Raw genomic sequence first — 9,993 nt, forward strand, 5'->3', positions numbered from 1 at the left:
TGTGATGGTCTGGGGTTGCTTTGGTGCTGGTAAAGTGGCAGATTTGAACAAGGTAAAAGGGATTTTGAATAAGGAAGGCTATCACTCCATTTTGCAACACCATGCCATACCCTGTGGACAGCGCTTGATTGGAGCCAATTTCATCCTGCAACAGGACAATGACCCAAAGCACACCTCCAAATTATGCACAAACTATTTAGAGAAGAAGCAGGCAGCTGGTGTTTTATTGGTAATGGAGTGGCCAGCGCAGTCACCAGATCTCAACCCCATTGAGCTGTTGTGGGAGCAGCTTGACCGTATGGTACGAAAAAAGTGCCCATTAACCCAATCAAACTTGTGGGAGCGGCTTCTGGAAGCATGGGGTGAAATTTCTCTAGATTACCTCAGCAAATTAACAGCTAAAATGCCAAAGGTCTGCAATGCTGTAATTGCTGCTAAGGGAGCATTCTTTGACGAAAGCAAAGTTTAAAGTAGAAAATTATTTCAAATAAAAAAAAAAAACATTATTTCTACCTTGTCAATGTCTGGACTATATTTCTATTCATTTTGCAACTCATTTAATAAATAAAAGTATGAGATTTCAGGGAAAACACAAAATTGTCTAGGTGACCCCAAACTTTTGAACGGTAGTGTATATGCTCACCCATTTAATCTGTCTGCAATATTATGCCAAGCAGCTTCTCTGGCTTTATTAATACAGGATGTGTTGCCTTCCTTCATAATAACGTGTTTATATTCCTCATAAAGACGTATGAGTAGCTCCTGTTCAGCAGAAGGAAAAAAAAGCTGCTCGTTTCTTCAGCTCTTTCGACATTTTCTTGCCTTTTCGAATATCGATTAGTAAGGCTGTGCAAATACTGTGTGCACGCGCATGTTCGCCGATTACAAAAGCCTGGCTTGAATTAGTGGAAATAGGTTGCATCTGGATTTCGTTAGTGGAACGGAACTAGACGGAAGTGAACTGTTTGGCTAACTCAAGCGAGGCTCACTCTAATAAGCGCCGCTTTCATAAGCTCGCTTCATGGAATAGCCCCCTGGTCAGCTAACGAGCTATCCAAACGCTAACGCAAATCATCCAGGATAATCCAGTCACATAAGAGGAAATATAATTAACTATACTGATAGGCTACCAAAAAAGTAGGCATGTCCCGCGTGTCTTTGCTCCCCACCGCAAACTTCAAGGCAACCAATTAACCCTAATAAGTTCAATCTACTTAAAAAACAGAGGTAACTCGTTGCCTCAAAAAAATTAAGTAATGGCTTCTGTCAAAACTAATATAATTGAGTTGTATGGATACAATTCATACTTATATGATTTAAATAGAGTGAACTAATCAAAAGTTGAAATTACTAAATTTACTCAATTTAAAATTACTCAGTTGCTTTTACTTGTTAATTTAACTTTTGTTGTGATTTTGGATTTGGATCCTTTTGCTTAGCACTAGCATTAGCAACAATATATTTTGCTTACCCTTTAAACATAATATAGGAATTAAATGTAACTATTGTTTTAAATGTGTCCGAGCTGTGAACCCGAGAGAGGGCCTTAGGAAATCATGATGCGTAAGGAGTTTAAACGAGAAGGTGATTGCTCAAGCAGAAGTGGTGAACTAATAATGCTGACATGGGTGAAACATGAATGTATGACATCCTGATGTATGGTGACCTCGGGTCAAGCAGACAGTCCAGAGACAGGAACCATATGTATAAGAGATGTTAGGTTTGGAGACAAAGAGAGAAGACTTGTTTGTTCGAACAACAATACCATGTAAGGCATAGAAGCAGATCTGTGAGTTTGGGGCGTGGAGAAATCGTATATAAAGACGGCATGTACAAACACTTGTTGGGTCTCTCTGATGTTAGAATGTGAGATCCCCAGAGATATCTCTGTTTTAATAAAGGCATTTTTGCTATTGCTATAATTTTGGTATGTGGTTCCTGCTACAGTATTAATCACTACACAGCTACAAATAACTTAAGAGATACTTATGAGATTTTTTTATTATTAATACTTAATTGTTATAATTATTGTAAATGAACTTCACTGACAACACTAGTTTCATAGATATGAACTTGTTTATTATCATTTGGCATCAAATAACATTTTAAACCATTACTGCTTTCAGTCAAAAGCAAAACAGTGTGCTTCATACAAAAGATCAAGTGAATGACAAGACATAGGCTATAACGTGACATGAACAGAGATTCTATAATAAAGTTATTTTTGAGCAATAAAATGCTTGCTAACGTTAGCAGCAAGCTAGCATTATCAGCAATCTCTCCAAATTAATACATTGCTAACACATCTATAAAAGAGTTAGTTCCTGCCACACAATCTAATTGGTTAAGAACTGCTCTAACCGATCAGATATTTCACCATAACGCCACAGCTGTGATGAAGAATACAATAGTCGTCTTTATTTCGTGTCTGCATTATCACACACTGTTAAAAAGCTTCTCCAAGTCACGTGTTTGCCAAAAGTTTAATAGACACGAATTAGTTCGGCGCCCCACACACAGGACGTATACGGTGTACATGTAATGTCACAGAAATTCAGTGGATAGAATTATTAGTAGGAAGTATCATGTATTGATTTTTTATTGCAAAGGCCCTAATGGAGAAAATACCTTTATATATTTCTAATCTACTTCCATTTCAATCTAATTTATCTTATTTATATAATACAAAATCACAAAATAAGTTGCTCTTAGATAGCCCATTAGAAAGAACAGAGTTGGTCATGGTGAGCGGTGTCGGCCAGAGGAGGATGGGTTCCCCCCCTGAGTCTTGGTTCCTCTCAAGGTTTCTTCCTCATGCAAAAAACTAGGGAGTTTTTCCTTGCCACTGTCGCCTTTGGCTTGCTCACTGGGGGCTAGGACTCGGCACTTGTAAAGCTGCTTTGTGACAACAACTGTTGTAAAAAGTGCTATATAAATAAAATTTGATTGATTGATTGATTGAGTTGGGGACAATGGCTTTTTCATTGTATGCGCCTTATGTTTGGAATGAACGTCAAGCTGTCTTAAACCTAGGCTTCTTACCCTCTCTGAAATTGTGTTGTGTATAGAAGTATTGTATGTCATTGTGTATAATTGTTTTGTTCTGCAAATATTGGCCAGGACTCCCTGGGAGAAGAGGTATTGTAACTCAGTGAGATTCCTCCTGGTTGAATAAATGTTAAATAAAAATAAATATATAAAACAGATGATGCATCTGAAATAAACATAATTTAATAAAAACAAAATACTAAAATAGGCTAAAACAAACAAAAATGGACTAACAAACAAGCAAAAAAGCCCAGACACTGCAGTATTGAAATTCTGTAATAAAGTCATTTTTTTCAGATAAGAAGAGCCTGCTGAGGGGTAGTTCAAAGTCAAAGTCTACTTTATTGTCAAATCTGTGATACGTGCGGGACATACACAGGATTGAAATTACGTTACTCTCAGACTCCATAGTGCAGCGGTAAACATTTACTTAAAATTAACATTAACTAAAACAGTAAAAAAAGGAATAGTACAATAGTAACGGTAAGTACAATAGTAAAGATAAAAAATATAGCTGAGTTGTTTATATATATAATAAAATAAATAGAGGTCTCTGAAATTTACATTCAAGTAAGTGGTGTATGCAGCAGTAAGTAAACATACTGTATGTGCAAAGTGAATGTATGAGGAATCTGGTGTAATTACGATTAAAGTGAACGTATGCAATGAATTAGAAATATAATGTGCAAATGTAACAGGAGTGCAAATTGAAAAAAGAGCAGGGAGTGAGTTGATCCTCCTGACTGGTGGACTGGTGCCAGGGGGATCTGCCTCCTGAACTGTCATGAGATCACAACAGATCCTGGACCTGTAGGAGGAGCCAAGACACAAAATGGCAGTGAGATATCAATACTCCCAGCTGAACTACTCTCTGGACTACACCTGGTTGCAGCATGTGGATAAGACAACAGGGCGAAGATAAGATTTTCTATGGGGCAGTGTGAAGTGTGACGGCAGCTGCAGCGTGAGAAGGCAAACTGCTCTACAGACGCTCTACCTGGCTCAGAGAGGCTGAAACTTGGAGGACGCGGCTCTGTGTCTCTCGGCGCCGGGCAGGGCTGCTCTGGCAGAAGGCACAACCGAGGTCTTTTTGGACCATCCCGGAGGCCGCGGCGCTCTATTCTATAAGGAGATGCGAGACAGTGATCAACGACTGCGGCCTGTCGACAGAGCCGGAGGGGAGGGAGAGGCAGAGCGCGTGGGACTCACCCGGTGGGATGACCATGGCCAGCGACTTGGGCAGGGTGGCGGCGTTTTCCACAAAGGTGGGCAGGCGCCTGGGGCTGAGCGGGCTGCAGATGTCCGAGTCCCGCACGGTCACACAGCTGTTGACGTCCACCCGCTTGTTCACGCCGCAGCTAGGGAGGAGTGTTTAAATCCACAAAGTGAGCAAACAGAAGGGTGACCGTTTCAACACAGAGCAAACACAGAGCTCAGAGGCACAGGAGGCGGAGCAAAGGAGTTCGTGGGGAGGGCACCTGGTGGGCAGGATCTTGGCATTGTCCTTGCCCTCGGTGTCGCTGGAGATGGTGATTATTCTGACAGCGGGGTGGAGTGTGTCCGAGATGACGATGGGCTGAGATGGGTGCGTGGCAGAGGACACACACACAACCAACAAACAGGGCACATGTACTTAATGGCAAGACCCTTCAAACATAGCTGAAAAGCACATTTCCGGTGAGTAATTTCTTATCTGAACACCTGCAGTGTTTAATGTGAGCTGTAGGTTTGGGGATACTGGTGCAACACACGACAAGCTTGTGCTGGCAGGCCCACCTGGCTGTGTTGGTCGGGCTGGCTGCTGAAGGTGACTGGGAGGTTGGAGTTGGTGCTGGCCCCCGCCCCCAGCCCCGCCCCCAGCCACACCCCCACTGCCGAACAGGCCTCTGCTGCCGTCGAAGCCCGTGCACCTCCGCTTACAGATCTCCATGTTCTGGAAGCAAGACTTTACACTGCAAAGTGAGAGAGACAGAGAGTGAGACAGACAACGAGAGTGACACACAGAGTCAGTGAGACAGAAAGAGGTGAGTTACAGCACTGTGCTACAGCAAGTTACAATAAGATGGCGTTCCTTAAAAAGAGCTCTTTGGGGTTTTCTTCCATTTGCATGCAACTTTAGTGTGCTTCCAGTTGGAATTCTTAGCTCCTTGTCTGAATACATTTTACACGAAAGAAGCAAATTATGGAGTGCCCAGCCCTGCATAATGATCGACACGCAAACCATCCTGCCCGCGTCGGAGCTGGAACACAGGCTGGACTGTGTGAGACGGAGGGACGGCCCTGTACACACTCACTGTGCACTGTGAGGGTAGTGAGAGAGGTGAGCCATGGTGACGAATGGGTGTTTGAGAGTCTCCAATGGCGTGATCCGTTTCCCTGCGTCCAGCGTCAGCATCTTTTTAAGCAGGTTGATGAACTCCCACCGGTCAGCCTTCTCCACCTGAACGTCTGTGCCTTCCAGAATGGGCATGTTGACCTGCATGGGAGACGAACGGGTAGGTCATATTATGTGCCAGCAGAGGGCGGCGATGTGCCTAAGACGCTGTTTCAGCAGCAACATTGCCGTGTGTTCCTCTGCATTTCACAGGCGCTGTTGTGACTTACATACACTTCTTATTATGACAGCACGAACCCTCGAACCCTTGAACTCAAAACCAAGACCTTGCTCTACATGCTCCACCAGCAGCTGGTGCGCTTTGTTCTTCATTTGCATGTCACAGCAGTGATGCTAAGCGTGCAATAAGGTGTACAAGAGCACAAATAACCTGCTTCATGTCATCGAGACGGTCGAAAATGTATCTCCTGGTCTCTTGGGACTTGACGCCAAGCTCCACCTCATGCTCTAAAGGCGTCTGGGGAACATAGAAGGAGAAAAAACGTTCAGGTGTACTGTCAGGTGCCATTACAGATCTCTTATGAACCGAACACATGGCACAAGAAGGATGGGGGACCTTGAGTCTCCACAGATGGTAGCTGGAGCCAGAGCCCCTGTGGAAGAAGCATCTGGTCTTGGTTCCCGCACTCAGGAGGTTCTCTGCTGGAAGGCCCTGCGTCTGGGAGATGTACCGGATCTGCGGCGACAGCGTACAGGAGGGATGATTTTATGGTATGATGGGATGACTTTATTTTATGTTCATATATTGATCCTGAAGACGAGCTAGCAAAGACAACTACTCTATCCAAACCCTACATGTCCCTACAGCCACAAAGCCACCATGGGTCTGCACCTCTAACACAGTAAGGGCCTCGCTTTCCTAAAACACCTTGCACCAGTCAACCCTGTTGTACTGGGACCTTGACTGGACCCATCTTAGAATTCCACTGCAAACCTGAGATTTTTTCCCACTGCAAGACAGTATTCCTAGCACTACTGTAAAGAGCTCTTATTAGATTACCAATTATAGCCAGCAAACACATTTCAGGCCTAAAGGGCCCACAGATCACACTCTCAACACATTTGAGTTAATTGTTTTGTTGGTTCCCCAAAAATCATTCATAGTCTCTTCCTTGCCAGTCATTACAGAACAGCTAGCAAGCTGCATAGTTAGAATAAAGGTGGCCATCACTGTTAGCAACTCCACTCTTCTCCCAAACAAGATTTACATCTTTATTACACAGCGAGGAAGTTCTGGAAAGGAGGTGGGAAAGCAGACTCTAAATCAGCACTGTTCTTCGATGCTTCGTGAATAAAGACAGAAGCGTGAGAAAGGCGAGGTTCGGGTCCGAGGCCCGTGGGCTGACCTGATCGTATTCAGATGCTCCAGGATACAGGGGACAGCCCAGGAAGAGCTCGGCGATGACACAGCCCAGGGACCACATATCGATGGCCTCGCAGAACGGGAGACCCAGGATGATCTCGGGCGATCTGGACCAAAAAGACAAAAACGTCCATCATCACGTTTAGCATGATACTGTGGTTTGTGGTGATTCAAAGGTACTCACTTTAACACAGAGTGATGAATTAATGTGTGAAAATGTAAAAGCTTTAAGAAGTATTTTTTTTACTACCTGAAATATTCTTTTGGTAAATTGGTAGCACAATACTGGCCTGTGCATTACCCATCTACTACTGTAGTGTAACCTGACACTGACACTACATACTGATGTGCTGTTCTCCACTACGTAAATACAGAACAACACTGCCATGGTGTAACTACAATGGAGCAGTGCGGGTACCCTGTACTGATATTACCAAAGCCTGAAGCATAAATATTTTTATGTGTGCTGAGAGCATCTTAACTTCTCAGGCACTGAAGATATTAAGATATTCTTTGGTGTTTGGATAAATGACAACACTTACATGATCCAGTTAAAAATACATCATTTATAAATCAAATGGCAATCAAATGCGTTGCAGTTCATCGTAATGCTTATCACAATCTTAATGTGCAGCCGTGTCACCATAGCCATCCACAACGGGCAGTTCACCTCTCAAGCACACTAGAGCGGAAGCGATTCCCACAACCATGCATCTGTTTCCAATATGCCTTAGGCCGCGCCACTCACCGGTAGTATCTGGTCTGCAGGTAGGAGGAGCACACGGCCTTGGAGACGTGGGTGGCGGAGCCGAAGTCGATGACCTTGACCCGGTACGGCTGCCTGACGGGGTCCACCAGCATGATGTTGTCAGGCTTGAGGTCGGTGTGGATCAGGCCCAGACTCTTCATCTTCAGGAGCGCCATGGCCAACTGCTGCACTATGGACCGGATGCACTTCAGCGGCAGCGGGCTGTGCTTGACGAAGTCCTGCAGGCTCTGCCCCAGCATCTCAAACACCAGGCATAAGTGGTTCCTGTGCTGGAAGCACTCGTACGAGCGAACAATGTTGAACTCGTCTACGTTCTCCTTGTTGAGACGGCTCAGGATGCTCATCTGAGCAGATGGGGGAAGATGGGACAGGCGTTAAGTTATGTGGGCACAGCATTCAAGGGCTAATATGCTACGTAACTTCAATAGCATCAGCCCAGTTACTGCATGGCTCCCTTCAGACATTTACTTTTGCTATATTTGGCAGATGCTCTTTTCCAGAGGGAAATGACCCCTGATCAGTGGCGGCTGGTGCACAAATAATTGAGGGGGGTGTAAACAAATTAAAAACAAATAAAGCAGTCTTATTGCCCTTTATTTATTTGAACATGAATTTTGCCCTAACGTTCTTCAAGTGAATGCTTTGTGAGAAGATTATTTTGTAAAGATAAAACTGAATTTTCTCTCATTTTGTATGAGCTGCTGCTCCAGCCTGCTGATATTCAACATGAACCGATTTACGTTGGAGGTTCGCGCGAGGTGGGCGGAGTCTCGCCCTACGATCACTCGCGAAAGTATAAACCAGCTTTAACGAACCGCAGCTGACTGACACTACCAACAAGAGTGGGTGTGTCCAACAAGAGTGGGTGTGTCTGAAACCGACCAATTAAACTGCAGCCTCAGATCAGTGCTTGGCAAAAGTTTATGCCTCTCCATGCACTCTCATTAGACCGGTGCCCCGCACACAGGAAGTGTGCACAATGTAAGCAATTAAATACAATTATTTGTTTACACTTTTAATAAATTCAAGCATGGCAATTAGACACACAGTGTCACTAAATAATTTCCTCACTATCGCAGTTTATAATGAACTCATTTTAATATCGGAACAATATTAAGGGGGCGGCGCCCCAGCGCCCCATATTGACCAGCCGCCACTGCCCCTGATTACAAATTGCAGTGTTAGCCAATATCAGCCTATTACATCTTATTAGAGCAGGAACAAAGCAACATCACAATCAGGGCTACAATTGTGTAACGCGGGAGTATAGGGAGGTACTTGACGTGTGAAAAGAGAAACAATATAAGCCGTGAGAGCACGGTAAAACAATAAACAAAACTTCAGACAGCTGAAACGGATCATTGCTGATTACTGCAACTCCTGGTGGTAGAGGGAGTGGCAGCCGAGCCAGCCCTGACACATTGACTCTCAAAACCTCTTTTAAATCTACCATAATTTCCCCACCTCGATCAGGCCCTGGCGGGCATAGGCAGGGTGATTTTTCAGGATCTTGATGGCGACAGATTGACTGGTGCCGCGCTTCCAGCACTTGGCCACCTGGCCAAAAGTCCCGCGGCCAAGGAACTCCAGCACCTCGTATCTGTTGGAGGCAGAGCAGAGGACCTCGTGCTGCACTAGACGGTAGTCGTCCATGCTGAGGAAACTGCTGCTTGTAGCCATGGAGTCAAAGTACGCCATGGACCAGGTGGTAGAGATTTAACCAATCTGAATATCTTATTTAGTTATCTGGGTTAACTAACCTCAGAACAAACTTTTTGAATAAAAAGCAGAAGAAAACGACACGGAATTCATTCGTAGTCGACCGTAAATGTTGTTCTGTTTGCACATCACTATGACAACGCGTAATGTAAACTAGCGGTTTCCATGGAAGCTCAATTCGAATTCTACGATTGTGACGTGGTAACAGGCACCACAACGCGCTACGCAGCGCTGCTTTCTTAGCATATAAGATCAAATATAAGGTCGATTTCAAAACAATACACAAAACAACAGCACTGTTTTAAATGTGCGTGTTTGGGTAGCCAGCTACAGTTTTGCTTTTTCTCTAATTCGCTCGCTAGCAATTACCTAACCCCCCCCCCCCCAAACGATCACGTTGGCGTATAAATATGTAGTTAAGATATATGCTCGTTTGGGTAGGATTTAATCCAGTAGCTCTACCTAACAAACTAGCAATATTTTATTTAAGGGTAGTTTATTTTCAAAGCACACAATCCTAAAGTCTTAATGCACTCTCACGTTTACCGCTGGAATTACAAGAGATTGGTACATTTCTTATGTATTTGTAACTTATATATTTGTAACGTTATATAAGCGAACCATTCAGTCAAATAGCTATTTGTTGCGAAACGAAACACAGTTCATTTCAAGCATCTTCAAATGCTTTAGCCAATATCC

General features: G+C 44.0%; 1 protein-coding gene across 1 annotated transcript; it reads right to left on the bottom strand.

Annotated features, from left to right (window-relative positions):
* Positions 1-3,830: 3,830 nt before the first annotated feature.
* On the bottom strand, positions 3,831-9,273 carry LOC143485484 (homeodomain-interacting protein kinase 1-like). Its single transcript, XM_076984930.1, has 11 exons — positions 9,040-9,273; positions 7,555-7,919; positions 6,790-6,913; positions 6,000-6,119; positions 5,814-5,900; positions 5,343-5,524; positions 4,787-5,000; positions 4,527-4,624; positions 4,258-4,406; positions 4,046-4,165; positions 3,831-3,856 (listed from the first exon to the last, which is right to left on the bottom strand). The coding sequence occupies exons 1-11, from the start codon at positions 9,271-9,273 to the stop codon at positions 3,831-3,833; spliced, it is 1,719 nt and encodes a 572-aa protein (XP_076841045.1).
* Positions 9,274-9,993: the final 720 nt, after the last annotated feature.

Source organism: Brachyhypopomus gauderio, unplaced genomic scaffold, assembly GCF_052324685.1.
Source record: "Brachyhypopomus gauderio isolate BG-103 unplaced genomic scaffold, BGAUD_0.2 sc34, whole genome shotgun sequence".
Lineage (NCBI taxonomy): Eukaryota > Metazoa > Chordata > Actinopteri > Gymnotiformes > Hypopomidae > Brachyhypopomus > Brachyhypopomus gauderio.

Bases quoted from the DNA above. Each gene is read 5' to 3' on its own strand.
- LOC143485484 (XM_076984930.1), bottom strand. From the start codon at position 9,273: ATGGCGTACTTTGACTCCATGGCTACAAGCAGCAGTTTCCTCAGCATG. The intron at 5,901-5,999 runs GTCCCCCATCCT...TATGTTCCCCAG, and splicing joins ACCATCTGTGGAGACTCAAG to ACGCCTTTAGAGCATGAGGT. The intron at 4,166-4,257 runs GTGAGTCCCACG...CTTATAGAATAG, and splicing joins GGCCATGGTCATCCCACCGG to AGCGCCGCGGCCTCCGGGAT.